The sequence below is a fragment of the Numida meleagris genome, chromosome 1 (genome assembly GCF_002078875.1).
Source record: "Numida meleagris isolate 19003 breed g44 Domestic line chromosome 1, NumMel1.0, whole genome shotgun sequence".
NCBI classification, from domain to species: Eukaryota; Metazoa; Chordata; class Aves; order Galliformes; family Numididae; genus Numida; species Numida meleagris.
In genome coordinates this window covers 47,997,074-48,021,780 of record NC_034409.1, presented here as the reverse complement: position 1 = coordinate 48,021,780, position 24,707 = coordinate 47,997,074, and the positions used below count along the sequence as shown (strand labels likewise).

The following is a 24,707-nucleotide window of genomic DNA, read 5'->3' as shown; positions in this document are numbered from 1 at the left end:
TCACAGTTAACTATTTAAAAATTTGAACGCTTGTCCTTGCTAACTTTTGAGGAACTGCCTGTCTATTTGGCAGTTTTAAATGCCGAAGTTCCTTACAGTATGATGTGTGTAAGGAATAAGTGCATGTGATTAAAGGTTCACGTGAATCTGGAAATATGAAAAAAAAAAAAGTTTAGTTGAGCCCTAAAGTGAAATAAGTGAATTCCTCTTGTGAATGCTTTAGCAACAACATGAGAAAAGTCAGAGCCAGCTATGAATATTTTTAGTACTCCCCAGGCAAGGTGTCACACTGAACAACATCTTGGCAGCAGGCAGGGAACAGGAAAAAGTGGGCTATGACTAAGACTCTCCTCATTCATTTCTCATCTCTATCATTTAACTAGTGTTTTTTTTTTGTTGTTTGTTTGTTTGCTTGTTTGTTTTTTTTAGTAGGGAGAGGGGGAGGAAGATTAGTTTTCAGCTGGATGAACTTTCCCATTGTCTTATTGACCACAGAGCTCCTCAAGTTCCCCTGTCAATACAAGAGAAGTGGGATGAAAGAGACACTGGTAAAGTACAAGGTGTGAAATACCTAAATTCAGGTCCTCCTTGTGCCCATGTGCAAGTATGCAGTAAAACAGTCCTTACATCAGAAAGCTTATAGGCTAACATTAAGAAACTTAAGTAAAGGGAGAGGGTGGAAGGGGTGAGAGAAAAGCTGTGGAAGCAAATAGAATCATGGAATGGCTTGGGTTGGAAGGGACCTCAAGGATCATCAAGCTCCAATCCCCCTGCCTCAGGCAGGGCCACCAACCTCCACATCTAATACTAGACCAGGCTGCCCAGGGCCCCATCCATCCTGGCCTTGAATACCTCCAGGGATGGGGCATCCTGTTCCAGCACCTCACCACTCTCTCGGTAAAGAACTTCCACCTGACATCTAATCTAAATCTTCCCTCCTTCAACTTAAAACCATTTCCCCTTGTCCTACCATTATCTACCCTTGTAAAGATTTGATTCCCCTCCTGTTTGTAGGATCCCCTTAGGTACTGGAACGCTGCAATGAGGTCACCCCTCAGCCTTCTCTTCTCCAGGCTGAACAAGCCCAGCTCCCTCAGCCTGTCTTCATAGGGGAAATGCTCCAGCCCTTTGACCATCTCTGTGGGCCTCCTCTGGACCCTCTCTAACAGCTCCCTGTCTTTTGTGTATTGGGGGCCCCAGACCTGGACACAGTACTCCAGATGGGGCCTCATGAGGGCAGAGTAGAGAGGGACAATCACCTCCCTCTCCCTGCTGGCCACCCCTCTTCTGATGGAGCCCAGAGTACCATTTGCTTTCCAAGCTGCAAGAGCACACTGCTGGCTCATGTTAAGTTTTTCATTAACCAGGACGCCCAGGTCCTTCTCTGCAGGGCTCCTGTCAAGGATTGCTCCTCCCAGTCTATATATATGCCTAGGATTCCTCTGGCCCAAGTGCAAAACCTTGCACTTTGCTGTGTTGAACCTCATTAGATTCACCCAGGCCCACCTTTTGAGTCTGTTTGAGGTCCCTCTGAATGGCATCCCTTCCTTCCATTGTGTCAACCGCACCGCTCAGCTTGGTGTCATCAGCAAACTTGCTGAGGGTGCACTCAGTTCCATCATTGATGTCATTGATAAAGATGTTAAAGAGCACTGGTTTCAAGACAGTCCCCTGGAGGACACCACTTGTTACCAGCCTCCACCCAGACGTAGAACCATTGATCACTACCCTTTGTCTGTGGCCTTTCAACCAATTCCTTATCCACTGGGTGGTCCACCCGTCAAATCCACATCTCTCCAACTTGGAGATAAGGATGTGGTGGGGGACCATGTCAAAGGCCTTGCACAAGTCCAGGTAAATGACATCGGTAATGTCAAAAAAATATACATACATAAACATACATAAATAAAATTACATCAGAGCCGTTCTCTTCACTACTGCAATCCAGAGAAATAAAATAAAACAGAAGAGGTAAAAGGGAGTAATAAAAAGGAATGCTATAACAATGCAGCTGTTTACTGCTTTTATGAAAAGACAAAAAGACAACAGAACTTTGAAATCTTTAAACACATATATATCACTAGGCAATTATGAACAAAACCATGCAAAAGAGCAATTTTAAGTCTAGAACAATGTTTTTTTTCTTGGTTACTAGTATTGCCCCTATCCCATCTGTGCTGGCTTTTCCCAGTTATTTCCTCGTTTTGAATGAACACATTACACAAACTGCTGTTCCATCACAAGAGGGGGCTGTTTTCTAATGTGATTGAAAGCGCTTTAGTTTGGATTTAATAAGCTCCACTAGAAAGCAAAAAAAAAAGGCAGGAAACAGATGTTTATAGTTCTTGCTTTTTTCCCCTTATCTACTGTACGAGATGTCACTTCCATTCAGGTTATCAGAAAAAGAATTAAAGGCGATTTGTTGTTTGTTACTGGAAGGGCTGGAGGAGAAATGAGTTACATGGCTTTTCAAATGTCATTCCTACCAATCACACTCCAAAAGTGAAAAAAAAAATAGATAAAGTTATAATGTATTTCTGGCCTCAGTGAGAACAGAAAAGTGAGTTGTTTATATTTCTTTATTTAGCTCAGATGAGAGCACTGTGCTTATCAGAAAGGCAGAACTTCCTGCTCCGCATTTAATGATGTACCCTGCTTAGACTTTTTTCAAGAAGGCTTAAAAAACTTTGCATGATGTGGTCTTAAGGCAACAAAAACTGGACTCTCCCCTGCATTTTGTTATGCAGCATTCTGAATTAGGCAGCCTAATTCACCCTAACCACCAGCCCAGCCCTATCATCTGCTGAAGACACTGCAATTCAGTTTAATCAATTTTGCTGTGTTGATGCCTGACTGGCTGGAAACCCTGGGGTAGTCAATGGGAAAAACTACCTTTACTGAGTATGGCCTGGCAGCATTAGCCTAGAGGAGATGTAAATTTGTGAGCATTATTCATTCAGCACCCCTTACTTCTTACAGTTTCATCCACCTCTGTAGCTTAAGACAAAGTATTGCTTCAGACTTTGCCTTGATTTTTATAGTTTTGTTCCTATGATTTCTCATTTAAGGTAAGAGGACTTGCTTTCATAAGGTTTGCAATTTCAGGCTGTAAATAATTATCAGATTAACACAGCCCTGGAATTGACTTCATTTTTTTTTTTCCTGTGATATCAAGTTAATATTGTCATTTCTTGAGACCAGTATTCTCTCTTTTATTTTGGCTATTCATTAAAACAGAGTAGATCGATCTATTGCAAAAGAAAGCCTGCAAATAAATGCTAATTAATAGCAACTAGCACTGTGCGATTAATATGGATGAAGAGATCTTTTTTCTTGATAAATGTGGAGATGACTAGATATTAAATCAAGAGTATGATAGTAGCTGTTTTATGAAACTAAAATATATTAATTACTCACAAAATTACACCTTATCTTTCACAATGCTTCATCTACCAGAACTGATTTCCATGCTGTGAAGTATTTGTTATGAGCTCTGCATTCTAATCTATTCAGCAGCCCTTTAAAGATGGGCTGAAGTCACCCTATTGATGCTGAGAGCTGAAAAGGAGGGAATATCTATCCAGTAGAGAAGATATACCAGGATATGGACATGGGACCTCTCCTCTTCTAGAGGTGAGCAACTTAAACAAGCAGTTCATCTGTGTCAGGAAGAATTCATAAGCAGGATAGCAAAACCCCATCCTCTCAAAATCATTTAATAGTACCACTGTGGTGCAATCAGTGCAAGTGAAGAAATTCCAGGAAACCAGCAAGGAGGATGCAAATAGCACTGCCACATCCCATCCTCTGGCAGCAGCCGTGTTCAGGCAGTCAGGAGGAAGGTGTGGCCTAGCGCACAGCAGCAGCTGTGCTGCCTCCAGCTAGTCCTCATGGGCTGAGGCTACTTATCTAAGTATGTTTGTGGCCTAGAAAAGCACACTTATGCAGAAGGAAAGAGATTGGGTCCTCTGACATCTGTTATTATATTCTTATTCATAAATTAACTTTGTAGATATGGTTTAAACACTCGCGTAAACTTTATTTGTAATTCAGAAACATGGCACTCAGCAGGAGATATCATGCAGGAGCATATACAAACTGAGAAGTTTTTTCCTGTACTCTTTTCCTTCCTATAGTCTTTAATTGAAAGTGTTCCTAATTTCTAAATGTTCTGGGCAGGGTGCTGATTTTGGGTCGAGTCACAGGATGGGAAGTATCTCCTTCCATGTGAATGCATGCAACCACTGGCAGAGCTGGACAGCTCAGATTTGCACCTATGTTTAAAAACAAGGGACGACACACAGAGATTACTCTCTCTCAGATTATCTGGACTCAACAGTGAAGATTATTTCATTTTGTTTCCCCATACAGCCTCCAGCACAGCAGGCTTTTGAAGCACTACAGTTACTCAGTACTAATAATCAAATAATGAAAGCCGAAGGCAGCGGAAATGGTTAGGTGCCATTGTTCCTCTGCCAAATTTTGTCCTTGGTTGAAGGAGGCCCTTGTCCAAATCAATGGGAACTTTGTATCCACATTCAAGGGCGATAGGTGGCCTCCTGCCAACGCTTTGTAATAGTAGATATTTCGTTTTTCTGTTTGATTCCATTGCACTTCAACACCTGTAACCCATCCAGCAAGACAAGGGTGTGCTTCACAATGACAGGTCTCCTGCTGCCAACTGAAAGTTTGAGTCCCAATTCTTCCACTTCTATTCACATCAGAAAGTATACTATTCCTGATGCTGAAATCAGTAGAACTGTTCTGTAGAATAAAATGACGAAATAAAAATCTGTGGCTCTTAATGACTACTTAAAACAGATTAAACAGCTTTCCTTAGGAAAGCAAGATATAAATGCTCCCTTAAAAAACATTCAGTATTTCAGCAGTGATTTTTAAATTATTGTCCTGCTAGACAGTGGGGAGAATTTGTTTACAAAACAACAGAAAGAAACTAGGTATTAAATTGCCCAGATGTCAGCCTTTAACAAAATGAGTCAATCAGCAACAACAAGGTATATGCGTAATGAAGCATCAAGTAAGATGAGTAAGTTGTACAAGCTCTCATTAACATTAAATAAAATATCTGTATTTCTCATTAGGTCTTGATATAGATTGACTAAGAGAGGATTTCAGTTTCAGGAACAGTGAATGAAAGAATTTCCATAACACCTTGTGGATAAAAAGACTGTACAGGCACAAACAAAGGCAGATGTACCAGGACTTATGCAATATGCTCAAGCTAAGAAATATAAATACACCTCATCAGCATGAGAATAAAAATGAATACTGATGATGCTCAAAGGTCGTCACCATCAAATCTCTGGCTTCTTTATTAGAAAAAAAAGCCATACGTTCCATAGAATCAGAGAGGGGAAGGCATAAATATTAATAGATGAGAGCGGCTTCTAAATGGACATAGTGGCAGGTGACAGAAGTCTGGACAGCCTGTGACTTTTAGGCAGGATCCCCCCCATCCACTTGATTTTGTGGATATGGATATCAAAGCTTGACAATAGGACTTATGTGACATTCAGACATTCGTCTGCATCTAAAAAATGTGGATAGAAGTTCTGACTAATGACAATTTATGGCTGATGGCCTGATAATGCTTAGGGCCTCACTAGGAGCTATGAATAGTCATGATGTTTTTCTTCACTAAACTCTCATCCAGCTGTCACTGCATTTCCTTTGCTACTCTCATTTGGTTTTGCAGGGTGTTTTGGTTTGCTGTGTTTAGTCTCATTTATCAGTCAGGTGTATGTTAAAGTTCCTGTCTCCATATTTATGTATAATTCTCTTGGGCTTTCTTCTTTATATTAACTTGGATTTAACCTCTTCTAGCCAGCTTATCTCTTGGACCAGTCTATAACATGATAACAGTCAGCTGCAGCTTTTAGTAAGTAGCATGTTTCCTTACTGGTTAAGTTTAGGAGAGGTTGCTAAACTTTCTACCCTAAATTCTGCTGTGGTTTAACCGAGCAGGTGGCTTAGCACCACATAGTATTTTGCTCACTCTGCCCATTCCCAGTGGGATGAGGGAGAGAATCAAAAGGGAGAAAAACAAAGTAGAATTCATGGGTTGAAATAAAACTATTTACTAAGATAGAGAAAAGGAAAAGGATAATAATTATGACAAATATATAAGTGAATGTATATTAGAAGTGATGCAGATGCAATTGCTCACCGCCCCATGACCGATGCTCACCAATTCCCCTGAGAAGCAGAAGAGTGTGAGATGAACTCCCACTCCCTTCAAAACTCTCCTTCCACATGCTGTCATATTATATGGCATAACCCTTTGGCCCTTTTAAGTCAGCTGTCCTGATTCTGCCCCCTCCCAGCCCTTTGTTAGTATGAGCTGAGAAACCAGAATGGCCATGGCTCAGTACAACACTTCTTAGCAATAACTATAAACATCAGCGTGCTATCAACATTGCTTTTCTCCTAGAACCAAAACATAGCATCGTACCAGATGCTGTGAAGAAAGAGCCCCAGCTTAAAATAAGACAAAATCAAATCTGTTCAAGCCTGAACCCTGGTGCTGGATCTTACAGCATGCAGGGCTGTGAGCTGCATTTTTAGTGCTTTTTAAAGCTGTATGTGTAAGCAATGACAGCCAAAGAATTTGGATGCTAAGACAAAATGTGCAGAAGTGTGCTAAAGCAGGACCTTAACACGAAAACAAAAAACTCTGATAGCTTGTGACACAGGAAAATAATTCCTTTGAAAAGTCAGGGAATACCGAGAGATACCTTTGGGAAGCATGAGAGAGTCAAACCTGTCTCTCAAGTCTTCCTCTTAGAAATGTGCATTGCCATTGCAAAGGAAACGATAACACTAACCAACCAGCACTGAACAGAGAGGCAAAGGGGCATTTTAGAAGCACATTTAAGCAGTTGCCTGTAAGAGACATTGCCACTTCTAACTGATATTCTCTAACATGCAGCAAGAACGAGGTAGTGTTCATCCAAAACAAGGGACTTTTGTACCCTTGGGAATTCTGAGTGACTGCTGGGTCTGTTCAGTAGCACTTACAGTCAACATCTCCTTCAGCAGCATCAGTAGCAATAGTTAACACAGCTACGAACACAATGATTTATGAGCTGCTTTTGTCTACTGTCAAAACCCCATTAAGTGCAGTCAAGGAAACTGTTTTTAAATAGACTTGAATTTGCACAGGAGAAAGAGAATACATGGCAAAGATTGTTATGTCTTGTATTCCAATTATTAATGGAAAGAAAAAAATGCAGCCAGCAGCAGGTAAGATGGGTTATACTTTATTCTCCTGCAAATAGGGAGGGAGCAATTCTAGCAGCAGTGTTTCTTTTTATGTTCCCAGCTTGACTGTGGCTTCAGGGAAGATGCTTTAGAAAGTCTTTTTTCCCACAAGCAGTGAGATGCATAAATGTGTTTATTCAGTTTGCATATATATTTACACACTAAAAATGTTGTAGTGCTTCATTCCTTGGGAACTATTCAACACAGATTCTGATCCAGAACTCATTTTTAATTTACCTTGGCAGCTTTTGCTCTCCAAGAAAAGAAGAACTGCAGGAAATCTTCCTTTGGAATAGATAACTCCTCATTGGAAATTGTTAGTTGTCTTGAAACTTTCTTATGCACATAATGCTTGGGTTTTTAACTATTTCATGACAGGTCAATAATATTACTACAGGATACAATGTCATATTCTAACTAGTCATGTTATGGTAGGAAATGTTATTTTAAGGCTAGTACTAACTCAGAAACAAGGACATTGCATTTCATCTTGACTCAACAGATGCAGTGAATGAAGACTATTTGAAAAGTACGAGTAAGGAAAAAAGTATTTGTATGACTTAATGGTCTATCTGATATTCTGGATCAAAGTATTTCCTGTTCCTCTGGCTTTCCTGGCACATTCCACTGCCCACAGAAGTCCTGGCCCAGAAGCCGTCTGTATCGCTCTTATATCACTCTCAAACACACTGTCTCCAGTCCTTCAAATAATGGTGTCATAATTAAACAAAAACTACAAGATGTAAACCTAGAAATGAACATGCTAACTCAAACTAAAACCATAACTTCAGCAAGTGAGTTATTCTTCAGTTTTCTGACTCCTTTTCAGGGTTTCAAATATAAAGTTATTGGCATCATTTTGCATACATCTCTAGTCCCCTCATGTCACGGGTTTTAACTGAATCAGAGCAGAGTTCAAGACCATTTCTATGACTAGTGTTGTTCTCCTATAAATATTTTCCTTCTGGCTGTTGTAAAGGAGGTCCAGAAGCCAGAATCAAAGCAACCTCTCTTTGATTCAGAATTTTTATTACATTTGAATTTTTAATGATGAGATGAAGGGTAGATAAAATTTGTTAGTCAAGACAGAAAAAAAAAACAAAACACATTATGTATTGCATCAGTGGAGCACAAAGGCTATGTAACAATGCAAAACACAGCTTTGCCTGCTTTAAGGAGCAAATATCAAGCCTAGTTCAGCTTTTTGTAATGTTCCAGACTTATACCTTCAGAAGGACCTTAAGAAGCAGCAAATATACTGAGAATATTCCATATTTGTAATTCTTCTATGCACCATGAATCATTTTTGCCAAACTGAGCCTAAGAATAAATGTTTCCCTTTTGCAGTAACATCCTAAAACCCTTTCTCTTTCTTTTCTCTCTCTTTTGCTTTCCTTCTTTCTTAATCTCATTTGCAAGCATAAATATTGATACTGATTTGAATAATTTGAAATGGAATCTCTTTTCTTTGTTCTTCTATGCTTATCATTGGAAAGTTAAACTGGGTTTATTTGATATTGCATTATTCATAATACCTGCAATGTATTTTTGAATAAACCTTTACCTTCTGATCTTTACACTCAAGGCTGAATTAGATTTGTTCTTGTTAATATAAAGAACAGCTTTCAGATAAACATTTTTCAGTACTAGTAAACTATTTTACTAGCTTTTCAAGGTCAAAATACTGACACAGAACTGCAGCTGTGTGGTTTTTTGCCTTGTAAACAAGATGCTTACCGCTATTACGAATTCTTTCTTCTAGAAGGACAGTATGTCCTGTAGGAAGTTTCCTACTGAAGATCTCAGCTGAACGGAGGAACATGGCTTCTACAGCTGAGCCCTTCAGCAAAGCAATCTGATCTTCATGGTCGAGGGTTTGGAAGCCTGGAGAGACATTAGAGATAAGTAAGGCATCAACAGAAAAGTTGCCACTACTTTCTGTCCTGAACTTCTCAAACATGAGGTGCTATACATCTACGTAACCTTGATGCTGGTGTTAGCTTACTTGACAAGTACAGAGGCTGAAAGTCAGATTCCACAAAATAACAACACGGGTTCAGTTCTCATTGAAGCCAAGCAGGCAGCATTTGTAGAAACTTTAAATTCCAGGCCTTTGCCTTTTCCTCAGCATAAGGCCATCTGGATTGCAAAAATGCAGTAGGGCTTTTCCCCCTCTTATCAAACTACTATCATGTTTCTAGCTCATAGCTTTGCTTCCTCTCAGGTGTGTACATGCACATGTAACCCTGCGCTTGACCAGTGATTGCATTCAACCAGAGCAGCATGTAGCATATTGAATTATTTCTTTTGTGCCATTAAGGAGTTGTCTTAGTGTCTTTCAGCTGATATTGCTATACTTTTCTTTGCTTAATTTATACCCCATTCATGTCCTGTGAGCCAGCATTCCTGTTAGCATAAAAATAAAGTTACAGCTGTGGTATTAGCCTTTGAAGCAAGTCTGTAACACATAGAAAAACTCAAGATCATGGGAATGCCAGGAGAATAATGTTTTTCTGTAGCTAGGCATTCCACTGCACCTTCCTTAAAAAAAGAAAGGCCTGAAGAATCTCTTCAAGGGTGGCTCAGTTTGTGGCTCCAAGGCTGAGTGTAGAGAAAGGAGTTGGAAGCCCTTTCTGGATGGAGACTGGCTTTGAACAGTGGGCAAGTGCTCAAAGTTGGTGAGAAAGTACCTGTAAACACTGCTTCCTGGCAAAGAAGAAAGGGTGGGACTTGTCTCACAAGGAATCTGTAGCATGCCTAGCATTCACTCCTGAGGTAACATCCGCTTGGGAGTTGAAATTAATGATAATAATAATAATGTTAAGTTTAGGAGTTTAGTTACAGCTCAGATTTTAAGTGTTTGTCCATAGCACATCGTGCAACATCCATAAATGTTGGTGCTTCCAACTAGGCAAACTTCTTGTTTAGCATCCACAATTCAGTGGATGCCATGGCTGAAACAATTTTTCAGAAAGGCAACAAACTGAGCAAAGCAGAGTCTTGCTGATGTTAGTGGTAAATTAGAGGCAGATTATTTGGCATTGCACTGATATATGAAAATAAAGTCTCTCTATAGACATAATCCCTTCTCTGTACATTTTGTTTGCCAATAGGCAAAAAGTGCCACATCTCAGAGTGACAGAATTTGAATTATTCAAAATATTCTCTGCAGAGCACAAAGCCCCTTTTCTTCAGATGGTGTCTGAAGAATGCATGTGTCAGAAGAGGTGACATTTTGATGTAGCATTCAAAATATACACAACAATCAAATGGCATCTGAAAGCATCTAAGTTTTGCAATAACAAAATATGGCCCAGCAGACTGGATATACCTGGTAGTTTTTTAGTGAATTCCACAAGAACTTGAACATGACTGGTAGCCATTTCTGTTAAAATCAGAAAATTCCCTTCCGCACTGAATTCCTCGTGTAACTGTTAAAAATCAGAACAAACCAAATCTTTTAATATTCATCAGCACTTCACATTTAAAGGCATAAAATACAAGGATAATTAGAGTGGGCCAGGCAAGAGGCCTATCTAACCCTGTAATTTTTCAGTTGTTCACAAATCAGGTATTTTGGAAGGTGTAACAAATAAAAGAAGACGTGTCCTTTCCCTTGAATACCTGTCTCCCTTTCAATGTCATGTCTAGCAGTCAATAATTTAGGCATTTCCTGACCCAGAAGTTACATGTGCACCATAATATTTAATTTTAAATTGTAAAATGAAAGCAATCAAAATATCTTTTACACCTTTTTTAAAAAAAGAGTTGGATATTTCCCAATCTTTTACCATCTTAGCATGAAAACTGGAAGTCTTTAAATGGAAAACAGAATTTCTAGAAGGTAGGGAGGAAAAGGAAAGAAAAAGGAACTAGCAAAAACCTGAAAGATGCTGGGAATTTGGAACAATAAATTGAAATATATTTAAGCATCCAGGCTGGTAACTTTAAGGAAAGACAGCTTGGCTACATATCAAACTCAAATCACTCTCTATACTGATAATGCAAAAAAAAAAAAAAAGAAAAGAAACAAAGCTCCAATCAGCAAAAATTAGATTTGAGCATAAAAGTGTATTTTCAAAGAGTAGAAAGCTTTTTCTTAGCATTTAATTTTGGTAAACAAGATGTGGTCTAATTAATGACTGAATAGGAGAGATTCTGCCCCATCACAGCATGTTTAAATTTATACCCATAGCCTACCTAATCCTTAGCCTCTTCATCCACAACTCAAGAATTAATTAATCAATGCACTTACCAGCTTTTTTGACACCTCCTGAGGTATTTGTTGTTTACTGTATGAATCCATGATGTAATCAAGAAGGTTCTGCTGTTCTGGGGTAAATTCTACTTTCTCCTATACTGGCAAAAACAAAAAGCCCATCATGAAATGCAGTTATGTAGAAATGACCCGGCATCACTTGTTTTAGGCAAAAGATATACAACTATTTCCCACACCTGGAAGTCAAGCAGACTAGGTTTGTTTGTCACTGAGAGACACTGGATTTCTATAGAAGTCAAAAGAGGAGAGGTGTTCCAGGTTTCTAAACAGCATGAGTTTGTGTGGTTTAATATTAGAAATACAGAAGTTTTTAGCAACTAACCAGATGTGTTCAAACTTCAATACCAAGCCTCAGTGTATGTAAAGTATACCAGACATATATAACAGAATACGTATTTTACGGCTTTTGTGGAGGCTTTACTGAGTTTTGTCTAAAGATACCAGAACTACTATACTCAAGGCATTTTCTTGACTTGGGTGAGAGACAGATTTTTAGTTGATGCAGATAGCTCCACTGAGTTTACAAGTACTTATTCACTGTACTAACCACATTTAGCTAAAAACACCACTACTATTGCAAGAATTTTATTACCCTATACATTTTAGTTGTAGATGTCACTTGTTTCATGTCATGGCCTTCATTATCTTCATTGACTGTCTGATCTGGGAGCTGTTTCACATTTTTCCGTAGCCTTTTTGACTTGCATTGTATTTCTGTTAACAGACCTGGAACACATAACACAATAGATTTTGGATATATATATATGTTTTAGGCACTAACTAGGTACATAAGCATGCCCATGAATGCCCTTTATGCTAACAAACACTTTCCTGTACAGACCATTTCCTGAACATGCCATTATCTTTGGATGTGAGTCTAATGAGACATACAAGTATATACCAATGAGTAGCCTAGCCCAATAGGAGCCCATCTACAGAGGAAAACAGTTGGTGCTGCACAGCACCAGTTGGTGCCCAGCATCTGCACAGTGTGCATATCAGGGGGATTGCTTTGGATCACCTCTAAAATGGTCTTACAGACAGAGTGTGATGGGGCTGTGCTGGAGTATGTCTTTAGTTCAGTTTTATCCAAAAGAAAATCCTTTCTTGTGCTCCAGGATGCAAACCAATGCACGGTAAATGAGGGCAATTAGAAGACTATCTCATTTGATCCAAAACAGTAATTAAGGTGCAGCTGTTCTCACACAAAGGGCAGTGGATGTTTTCAATAATCTTTAAGATTTGTTATGGCTTTAGTGAGCTTCTTTGTAGAGTTCTTTTAGAAGAGGACTCCCAGGCTTTAGCCATTAGTGTCAGTATACAGATAGACCAACAGCTGAAAATTTAGGCCCAGAAGTAACCGAGGCTGGCAAATATAGCTGAAAGGTGTATTAATTTAAAATGTTACTCAGTTGCTCTTGATATTTTGCATTTCTTTGTCTTAGAAGACTGGATAAAGCCCCAATTTTACTCTAGGGTTTCATTTGTCCTAATGAAAGGACATTTGCATTGATGTATTTTGTTTTAGACTGCATTTCAGTCCCTTGAACCAGGGAGCATCCCTATATGGATGTCATAAAAACTAGCAACTTGCTTGTGCAACAAAAGAAAGGGACAATATGTACCCTAAGCAACCAGTGGAAGATGGCCAGAAAGCACAAATGAAAAAGTAAACAGTTAAGTATTCATCTAAAAATAAACATATCACCACAGGACTTTTATTCAAGCATCCTTCCCATTCTTCACCTTTGAAAACGCAGAGCAGGGAAGGGTACTCATTCAGTGAGTATATGATGGTAGAGGAAGATACCATGAAAACAGTGAATTTCGTTGTGAATGTTTTTAATTTCCTGTTTAAGCACTATATAAAATAACCTACCTGAACTGCTGAGAGAAGAGGAAATTTACATGATTAAAATAAGACCTGCAAATAATACCTTGAAAGAGGGGAATAGGAATGTTGGAGATAATAATTGGTATTGAGCCATGTAATTTGTGCTGCTGCATCATAGGCATCATAGATTTCTTTTTCTAAATGATAACATGTGATGCATCCTTTGGCAGTGCTAATGGGCTTGCACCATTTTCCACCAGCTTAGGATCTAGCCTGCTGCCTGCCTAGGGAAGATGTAGCTTACTTTTGCCTTAAGCAGTAAGACTAGATTTTCCTAAGCTTTCTGCTACTGACAACTTATTTTAGCTCCAACTAGGTTTACTGGAAAACTCAAGTGAGAGACAGGACTTCAATTTTTATCTCAGAGCTAGCTGGCTTTCAATGGGCATTAAATGGTTATTAAATTCTGGGAAGAGTAGCATAATCTGTGTCTTCCCTAGGTAGACATTTCACGTAAGAAACGTGCAGTTTATCACAAAACCACAGCAAGCAACTGAAACTGATGGTGAGCAATTTTGATCTTTCATGTATAAAGGGCAGGAGCAGGATTATTGAGTAGCCATACCATAAATGTTTATAAGACTTCACCCCCTTATTCAGTGGAAAAAAGGAATCCACAGTGCTTGTAATTACAATCCTACAAAATGAGTAAGTGAAACAAAGTTCAAGGTTGCCTTTTATTTCCTAGTCACTTTTTTTTCAAATAAATGTTCTGTACTCCTAGAAGCTTCATGTTTTACTGTCCCGGATTGCCTTGAACTAAAAGCAATTATACAGCACACTCCTACTTAAAAGCCATTAAATAGTACCTTGCAAAACATCCTCATTGCAGTGCATTAGAGCATGCTTATGTTTAAGTCATGAGCGACACAAGATACCCAGTGTTTCCATTGCAGAGAGAGAGTCAAATGGCAGTGCCACTCACTAGCTTTTATTTCACATGTGCCAGTTTGTGAAAATGATCAGCCAGCTTAAAACTTTCATGCGTGCTCAGTCGGTATTATTTACGCTGACCTATTTATTCAGAGATGGCTTGTTTTTGTACTGAGTCATTCAGGCTATTTTAAACCCTACAAATGTTGGAACAATGGATCTGGGATCAGCACCACAGGGGAGTCATTTTCCTTTGACATGGAGGGACCCATTGAGTGCTGTCATCACAGTGGCAGCGTCTGTTCATATATTTACATACTGCACGAGAATATGTCATATCGTAGGATCTCTGTAGCCTGTTCAATTTGCAGAATGGAAGATTAATTACACTATGCTGGCAATGCCTTCCAAACACTGATGGAGCTTATTGTTTCTCACAAAACCAACAGTTAATATAGCATCTTCTGATCAGATTGAGGGATGGAAGTATATTAAAAATTCCAAGTAGATTAATTTCCTGTATGAACCTAAATTGGTTTCACACATACGTGTATGCTAAAATGACTGGAGCCATCAAGAAAAATAAATTGTAGCCCTGTTCATAGAAGGCAGAAGAGCAGATATTTACAGACTATTTTCAGGAGCTAGTTTGAAAGTATATTTTACTGAAAATGCTTTATCTATGCTTAAAGATGCGCTTCAGAATCTCTGTTCTAAGTTAGTCAAGGTAAAACTTAATGAAATTTATAAGCTATCAGTTTATAATAATATACAGAGTATTCTCTTTAAATTAAACGTTATTAAAGTCCATCAGCTTCATCTCTGGAGCCACTCCTACGTACGTGTCTACATGAGGGCAAGAAAATCCATAGCACCACTCAAAATGTGAATGAGACTATAAAAAAGGGCCAGCCCTCAGCAGTCTTCACCTGATTGCTGGGTGGGGTCTGGGAACGTACACTTGGCAAGCCCATAGAAACTTCCTGCTAATGGCAGTCTTTCTCTTTTCTGAAAAACGGCGTTGTTTGAATGCCAGCATTTGGACTTGGTTATCAAGAACTTGACAGGGAGAGGACCAGAAAGAGTAACGAGAGGAAGCACCAGGACTTTTCCTGCTCTGCCTCCCACAGCACTGCAGGCTCCTCACTGTTGGAGACTTGGTATACCCAACCACCTTTCCCTCCCACTCACCTACTGAAGGACAGCCTTTCCTTCATCATTTGCTCAGCTCTTATACGTCCATGCCCCTGACCACCAAATCCTGTTCCTTATAAATGTGTTTGCCTTTTTCAATAGGATTTGATGCACAATTACAGCATCATCTTTTTTGCACTTTCCACCCGCCAGACTGAATCTTTTACAAATTTATTATTAAGAGCAGCTCAGTTAAACAAATACAATATTTGGTGTGTTCTCTGCACACTCTGACTATATGATGCAAATACCTGTATACATACATTCAGCCAACATGCCCATTTGCTTGCATTTCCTTAGACGACACTCCTGGCATTTCCTCCTCATGTACATGTCCATCTCACAGTTGCCTCCATTTTTACACTTGTACACTGCATTTTTTGTGATGCTTCTTCTGAAGAACCCTGCGCAACACAACAGTGACACAGATCAAAGAAAACTCTCAAAGCAGCAAATAACAAAGTTGAAGTGCACCTCCATATGGGTTTTCTGAATGACATCATTTCTGCTGCACTGCAGGTTTCTTTCAGTGCCTGAGTGATTAAATTCTTGCAGTTTGCATGGAGAATAGTATCAAAGTTGTGCAATTTAATAAATAAGCATATTAGCTCATGTGTCCACACATTAGAAATTAGCCCCAAGAAATGCCCTGCAACTGCTGACCTTGAGAAAATACAGACCCAAATCTGAAACCTGTCAGGAGCAAGTTGAACACCCACTGTAGGAGCGATACCATATATACTGGTGAAAGAAATCCAGCCTGTTAAGTCTCTTGAGGTACAGGATGCACAGGAAGAGAGCTGCATAACTAGTTATACTTCCCCCAACTCCTGGCAGCTGCAGAAGCTCCACATACTTGTCTACTTGCCCATCCCAGATCTAGCAAAGAAGCTGTACCATATCCACCTATTGTACGTGAGTCCTCCTCACCTGTTAACAAGATACCTCAGTCCCTTTCCCTAAACATTGTCCCCCTGATGAGCTAAGCATTTACCCGATTTCAAATACACAAGCACTTGAATTGATATCGTCACTGGATTCTCATAAAAGTTGCACAGAAGTTACTGCAAACCAGAACTCATCCCAGAAGCCTACTGGAACTTGACTCAATCTGTAGAAATCTACTCCTTGTTGCTGCCTAGCACAGCCCCGAGAGAGGAACTGTGGGGAAAATGTGCAATGGTCAATATATGAATTTTTTTTACAATAAAAGAGTCATCACAAAAACATCAGAGTCTTTCCAGGCAATCATGACTTAAATGTTTCCTGAATTTTTAGTGTGACTCAATGTGCCATCACAATCTTTTGAAGTTATCCTTCATATGGCGGAGACTATTTAGCATCAGCTGCAGAGGGAATTAACTCCCTTTGTCATAGTAAGAAAGATTCTCCTCCTCACCTGAGGGCAGGCTTTTGAGGTAGACTTCTGGGACCTTCTCCTGATACATCACTGATTTATAGTGCAATTCAAACTAGAGCTCTGCATAAATTTACAGTAACCAGAACTATTCACAAAACTTTTGCTTTCTCCTTGCTCCTGGCCAGCACAATAAAAATGCCCTTTTTTTCCATCCTGGCATTTTCATGCAATACCAGAGGAACCAAATAAGATCCAGTATCCCACACTCAAATTGCAGGGAAAATTTAGATGCAGTTCTGAATTTTTGTCCATTGAAGGATTTGTCTGTGTATGTTCAGAATGTGCTGAGCTGGGATAATATCCTGGTGAATCTGAGCAACGTAACGTGGTAGATGACATGGTGATTTTGTCATTGTCAGATGACAATTTCCCATTTTTGGCCCAAGTTTATATAGTTGTGTCATCTCTTCCAACGACCAGTATGTAGCTTCCAGTAAAACTATTCTGTTCTCTAAAAAGTCTAGCATTTCTCTAAATCTGCTTTATTTCCTGCTTGAAATAGCTTTCATACTTGGCTTCCTTTCAGATAAATATACTTGACTGGCATCAGTCTCTTTTGAAATGCAGATTGCTTAGAACCTTCTGCAGCCCTAGGCATTATTTTTATTCATCATTTGCACTGTGTTTAATACATTACCATTTAACGCTCAGGAAAGGGAGAGAAAGGCCTGGATTTAAGCTGTTGGTTCTCAATGTCAGTTAAAGGCAACTATTTGTTAAATTTAAATCCTGTAATTTGTGATAAATATTAATTAGTAGTAAATATTAAAAAGCTCTGTTCAAATATTTATGACATTTTAAGTCCAATTTTTCACCCATGCTCTCTGCTAGTTTGCTTTCTCATGAGGGAATGAAGGAAAAGATCCTTAGCAAATGAGTGTTTAAAAAACATGAAAGAATGTGAAAGAATGCAAAAATGGGGATGCAAAAAGGTAGGAGCTAATAGGACTCAAATATTTACTTCTGAAAAAGTTTTTGGAAAAGTGAAATTATATGGAATAAGAAATTAAATGCTTTTTTTTTTTTTTGCAAAAAGTAGTTTTACTCCTACTCTCGTTGCAGTTTTATCATGAAGTGACTCTTGAATCATTTTCTTCTTGAACAAACTTCATAATTAAATTTTAAATAAACATTTTGATACAAGTAATTTTTTAATACATTGTCTTTAATAATAATTCCAAATGAACTTATATTGCTTGAAGTATTTTATGCACGATCTCCTATATCGGAGGGCTTTTTACAAAAATTGGGAGAAATGGCATCTGTTAGAATAATGAAGGGGCAGCCCACAAAAGCTGAAGGTTTTTCTGGCAAAGTCTAACTTTTATCTGATCTTACCAAATTACAAAAATCTCACATTGGCTGGAAATGTTAATTTTGCTTTGTTCTCTCAGCTAGTCATGAATATAATGAATTATGGCTAGAGTTGCTCCAGTGCTACCAATCCTGATTTTTCCCAAGGAAGTTATAAACATTGAAGGAAGATAGCTGTTAAAAACATAGATGAAAACTTTGTAAGTATCTCAGTTTGCCATCCTGATGTCTAATTGTTCCGGGAATCTCAACCTAAAAGATTTTGAAGTTCACAGTTGCTAACAAAGCACTACTCTGCTCTGTCAGACTACCAGAACATGCTAGGGCACTCCCCCCACTCATGCCCACATGGTGGGTGTGAATCTGAGGCGAAGATTAAAGTAGCACTTCATTTCACAGGAAGTATGCTTGGCCTGATATAAAAATCATTAAGCATTATCAGCAATGCTTTGAAGAGTGCCAAAACTCACGTCGTTGTTCTATGTAAGGAGAATTCACAACCAGCTTTTCTCTCAGCAAACATGCTCAGTAGCTTCATTGAACAAACACAATACTGCATCACACTTGTTCTGCAGCATCTTGAAATGGCCTTCAAAACCCAGTACTGCTATGCAGATTAAGCTGTTCCTACTGTTTATTATCTTATTTATGGAATGGCTTAGTGTATTTTTTTCAAAGACGTGTAATTATAAACTATTGGTTGTTTTAAAAATGTGTTTAGGAACTTTGATGTCTGCCTGCAAAGATTATCTCGGAAATGGCTTCTAGAGGAGAAGGCTTTAAAGCACAGCACAATGGTCCTTACAATGAAATGTTGGCTGTGAACTGTCTTATCCTTTATGGACAACAATTGTGATGCTAGTATTATTGTAGAGCAATAAACTTCTAAGCTGATGTGTTAGAGGTGAGAGAAACCTCAAGAAACCTCAAGAAATCCTCTTATTTAATTTAATTTTTGTTTTTGTTATACTAGAGGCAGCCATCCTATGAGCGCAAATGTTTTATCTGATCTTACATAATATGTAAAATCTTAATTAAATAATTAATATATATTTTTAATGGATGCTCATGTATTGAAAAAAAATAATATAGAAATGTATACTTTGATCCATGTCTTTAGATTGCTATTCTCATGAGGGATGATAAATAAGATCTTAATATTTCTCTACTCAAGAAAGAAAGAGGTTACTGAATGCACTATCCAATACAACAAATAATATTAATAAAAATCACATATTCATCAGAGAGAACCGAATCCCACATAAATATGTGCTAAGTGTCCGACTTTGAATCAGAATCTCCACAGCGTCAATGGAGCAGGGGCACTGCAGGGCAGGCACCAGTCCTGCAGAAAGAGATCTGTGTGTTATTCAGGACACTCGGTGAGCATGAATTAACAGTCTTGTCACTGAAAAGAAGAGCTAATCCCATACTCAGATATGAGATGTGTGAAGTAATCCTACTGCACTGATAAGAGTGCAACTGTCTTACCAAGCCCAGTTTTGGTCAATGCGTCTTGTGGTAATATACAGCAATGTGAAAAGGTCCATAGAGACAGAAGAATGATCAGAGGTCTAGAAAAGACAATATCCTCTTCACATTGTAAAAGAGAATTACTGTCCTCAGCACATCTTTTTCCTGAATCAGCTGTTACTTTAACAACCTCTCAAGTTTATTGTAGAAATTGAATGCATCATCTTTAAATAATTCAGCTTTTACTATGTTTGATCAAGGGTACTATTCCTTCTAATTGATGTTGCAGTTATGAAATAGAGAGAAAACAGAAAATAAATTATCCCAATAAAGTAGTATAATAATAGTTATGTAGAGTGATTCAAACTGAATCTGTGGAGAGATGAACACATATTGCCTGTGTATTTACCTGATGGTTTAACTGACTCCTAAAGACGTTTTTGAAACACTCCAGAGTTTGTCATTATAAATCTTTGAAAAGTATACTAAGTCATTTCATAATTGAAATAATAAACAGGAGGAATAGCTAGCTAACAGAATAAATGTATTATGACTTGGAATCTTCATATTAAAACTGAATAGAAATTGGGTTTAGAAAGACAGTATTAGTATGAATTATTTATTTTATTTTATTTTTATTTTATTTTTACTTTGAGACTACTCACCCAGGCAGCAGAAAGAAACCAATCTCTTATTTATTGGAATTATTGAGATAAACTATATGACCTTTAACTGTATTTATGTTTACAGTGTTGGACCACTGAGGTCTGTTTTGCACTCAGAAATGAATCTGCAGCAGGTAAAGCAAAACCCAAAAGTACTTCAAAGTCCACTCTCAATGACAGTGAGTTCCACATTAAGATTAGTATCCATATTCATACTGCAGCCTTTATCCATGGAACAGAAACCATAATTAAACATTTTTTCACAAAATAGGATGAAAAACTGAGGCATTTTTCATCCTACCTTGTACCTCGGCCTCATCACAAAGTGACCATCTTTAGGTACAATAGTTATTCCACCAGTATATCTTTTCTGTTGCCTCTGCTGAAATATCTGGCAAAAATGTTTTCAATAATGGCAGTGATTTTCTATATCCCCTTTATCCTGACACATTTGTGAATACTGTTCCCCTAGGAAGTAAGATATTTAGGCTGCAAATGCAACCTGAAAAAGCTCCCTTCCTAGGGATAGAGGCTGTTTCTAGAAACACACCTGATATTAGAAAGGTTCATTCATTTCACAAGCCTAAAGACACACTCCTTATACATTGGGAGCTGAAAGAAAGGAGTTCTTTGGGAACAGTTTGCGGACGGGGGCTGACAGCTTCCACTTCCTTTCAATATGCATTACATATGGACTGGAGTCACAGCTGATTTCTAGGGCAGCCTAGCACAGAGGCAGATCCTAAGGGGCCTCCATGGTTTTGGCTCTTTCCACAGGAGCAGTCTGAGATCAATAGCCACTGAGACAGCAGAGCCATGCTGCCAGGCACTGCATGGAAGCTGGTCTTCAGCTTACCAAAACCTAGTGATGGCTCAAGAGTCACAGGTTGGCCAACTGTGCTCTATATTCATGGAAAAATGGATTCACAGGTAGAAGAGGCTGACAATTTGTCTTGGGGAAAATACAGAATAATATACATCAAATCCAAATGTAAATGTCTACAATACTTAATGACTTGGACAAAAATATCAAGAAAACAATGAAAAGCTGATACTGCTATGCTTAACAGCCAAGTAGTATTCTGTAACTGATTTCATCCTACCTTTGCATCCTTCACAAGTGAGAGCATTGTAGTGGTACCCAGAGGCTTTGTCACCACAGACCACGCAGAGCTCTTCTCCTTTCATTCTTCCTGTGGAGTGACCCAGTCTAGGCTTTTTGGCCACAGGGATATCCATTAACTCTGTCTCTCTTGTGTAAAAGGTCTCTGAGGGTATTCTCCTGAGCTCGTACATCCCGGGGGAATACCATTCCTCGTGCTGTGGAGGGTAGAAACCCAGGTTGGAGTAATAAGGTGGTGATGAAATCTGAGGCTGAACTTGGGGAAATGGCACACCATTGTACTGTGTGTAAGGTGAAACATCTGCCTCTTGCACTGGAGAACTCATTGGCTCTGAAAGGATACCTGGAAAACAGTAAACAAACAAAGAAGAAACATAAAACACAAATTATTACTACTGTGAAAAGACAGTTATCAGAGAAGTTTCCACTTCCTAAGACATCCATCTCAAAAACAATATGGCATAATCACAAAGACTGCATGGTCTGAGCATATTCCTTGCAAGATGCTTTCAAATCAGCCACTCTCAGCTACTCCTTTGTTAGTTCTGGAATGTCACACACTGCCATTCACATTAAAAAATTGAAAGATACCATGTAGCTAGTAATATAAATGTTCAATTTATGAGAACAAGAAATCCAAAGAAGCTAGTAACCTGAATTAAGATTCACAGCGGAATAAAAGAAATCCAAGCAAAAGTAAAAAATCCTATGGTATTGATGAAAGCTAGATCAAGACACAAACGTCATGTTAATTTCTATATAATTCTGAATGAATACACTGTGACGGGAAAGCTGCACTGGAGAAAGACAAGAGTGGGGCTTAATTATGTGACTAAGTACATGAAATAAACCTTCAAGAAAAGTCTGAAAGGGGGCAGTGAGGTTGCAAGGAAGAAGTAGGGAAGATATTCCTGATGTAAGTGGCAAAATGGGACATTCCCAGCAGCCAGCCTCCAGTGGTCACCCAGCCAGCCTCTGCAGCCCAGCCTCCCACCCCTACAAGCCTGTGGGACTTAGAGCAGCGGCCCACATCTCATGGACACACCTCCCTGGCCTGCACTATTCACCTTTGAGCCAACAACAAACTTGGTAATCGTGAATGAGATATGACAAACAATGGCATCATTTCCTGCAAAAGTAGCTTGTAAAGTTGATATCAACAAAGTACCTGGAGGCTACCTTACTTCGTCCATTAAATCACAGGTTAACATTCTATTTGTCTTATTAAAAGTATGAACAACTTAGATGTCATTTTTGCAATAACACAAGCAGAATTACATCCAGAAGTCCTTAGATGATATAATTAAAAGGAAGCCGATGTCAACCAAATGAAAAGGCTAATTAAAAAGTTATTTGCAAACGATTTTATATTTTCTGTTGGAAAGTCACATCTTGCTACTTCATGAAAACACTGACACAGCCCCTCCATTAATTCCAAGAAGATAGCTCAAGAAAAATAGCATATGTTACTGGGGAGACACCGAGTCCCACTCTTATTGAAGTCAACAGCAGAATTTACAAGGAAATCATAGGTAAAAGTTTGTTGGTGACCATTACTTAACAGTGCTTCTAAAGCACTCAAAAATGCTTTTTCTGACATAAAATCAATTCCTGGAAAGTTGCCTTCACTTCTGAGGAATCAGAAACAATGAGGAAATGCTAATTGTGAAGAAGGAACATTCTGCAATGGCAGCTAGGAATAAAAATCTGTAGCAGGGGATTTTTCCCTCTCCTTTGTCTCTCTTTGGTTAGTGACAGAAACTAACCTTTGCTTTTCAACTACTTTTTCACTTTCAAGGTCCCACACTTGCTGTGCAGCCTTCTGCCCCTGCTACTTTACTGTGCTGCAAAAGTGATACAACTGGTCTGGATTTGCCTGAACACTGTATTGTCCACAGCACATCTTTGCCAATAGGAAATGCGGAGGTTCAAGCTCAAGAATAAACAGAAAGATGCAAGTCTGGAAAAAATAAGACACAAGCCTAAAAGGGAGTGATTGTGCTATTTATTGTTAACAATTAGTTTGGCTATTATTGCATTTTGTTCTTCTAGAAGATGCCAGGACCCAAATACTACACTAGTGTATAGCAGAACGTACCCCCCAGACCCAAGTTTATGCCCTTCAAATAAATAACACAGACATCTGGACACCTGAGAGAAAGCACTGACATCCTCTATAGAAAAGCCTGGAGATGAAGTCAGAGCTTTGTGCGTCAAAACTAAACTGTCACAGCAGTGATACCTGTCAGCTGCAACGGTGACAAAAAGTGTGAAAGGGGAAAACAGCAATGATTTAATGCTGACCTTTGCTGTTCAGTATGAAATTCTAATGCAAGGAAAGGCCTTGGAAACTATGGGTTTAATGAGTAGGTGGTCTTTTAATTTTATTTCCAGTTTGTTGAGAATGCTGCCCTTTGAGATTGTTCAAAATACTTTAGGCACAGAAGCAGTGTTAATTTATTCGCAAGACATACAATAATTATACAAATCATTCAGTCTCTTTGGAAAGGAATCTGTTCACCATGGAAACCCAAGCTGTTGTTTGCTAGTTAGGAATTACTTTGTTGACTAAGTTTCCTAAAGGAAAGTGGAAGATCCAAAAATGAAAACAAAGAAACTGTGGATTTTTATCTTTATGCCATCCACCGGAAATTCCACAGAAGCTCTTTATCAGTCTCTTGAACTGTTTGGAAGGCAACATTCCTTCCACAGCAGAAAATCATCTCTGGACTTATTAAAAACTCAGGACTGCAAAAGAACTGCAGCACATGCTGAGACAACATTGAGCATTTATTTTGCATTTGCAAATGCAAAATTTGCCCTACAGATGTTTACAGAAATCTCCATAATTATTAATTGTATTCTACTACTGAAGGACACAAAAAGCCATCATTCTATAAAGTAAAATACAAAAGAAAGAGGGACAAGGACTTTCAGCTGAATCTTACCTATAGTTAGAACAGTGGAAAGACAAAGGGAGAACAGGAAGGGTCGAGAGAGACCAAGAGAACACAATCTTGTTTTATGTAAAACCAAGTTCGCAGCAACTCTGGAAGAACTCAAATGGTGCACTGATGGAGACCAGAGTGATTTTTAAGGATATTTAGATTGTAACTACATGGGTTTTCCTGCTTCAGCTTAAGGCTCTTTTTCTTTTTTTTTAAAAGTAAGTTGACTTGATTAGTCTGATT

General features: G+C 38.7%; 1 protein-coding gene across 2 annotated transcripts in view; it reads right to left on the bottom strand.

Moving 5' to 3' along the window:
* NR1H4 (nuclear receptor subfamily 1 group H member 4) overlaps positions 1-24,707 on the bottom strand; it is a 40,818-nt gene that overhangs the window by 3,869 nt on the left and 12,242 nt on the right. For both annotated transcript variants that reach the window (XM_021410922.1, XM_021410989.1), the window contains 6 exons: positions 21,497-21,859; positions 15,785-15,925; positions 12,153-12,286; positions 11,537-11,635; positions 10,613-10,712; positions 9,019-9,165 (listed from right to left, as the gene is read on the bottom strand). In XM_021410922.1, coding sequence (XP_021266597.1) covers positions 9,019-9,165; positions 10,613-10,712; positions 11,537-11,635; positions 12,153-12,286; positions 15,785-15,925; positions 21,497-21,859 — 984 coding nt within the window. The remainder of the gene's footprint in view (positions 1-9,018; positions 9,166-10,612; positions 10,713-11,536; positions 11,636-12,152; positions 12,287-15,784; positions 15,926-21,496; positions 21,860-24,707) is intronic.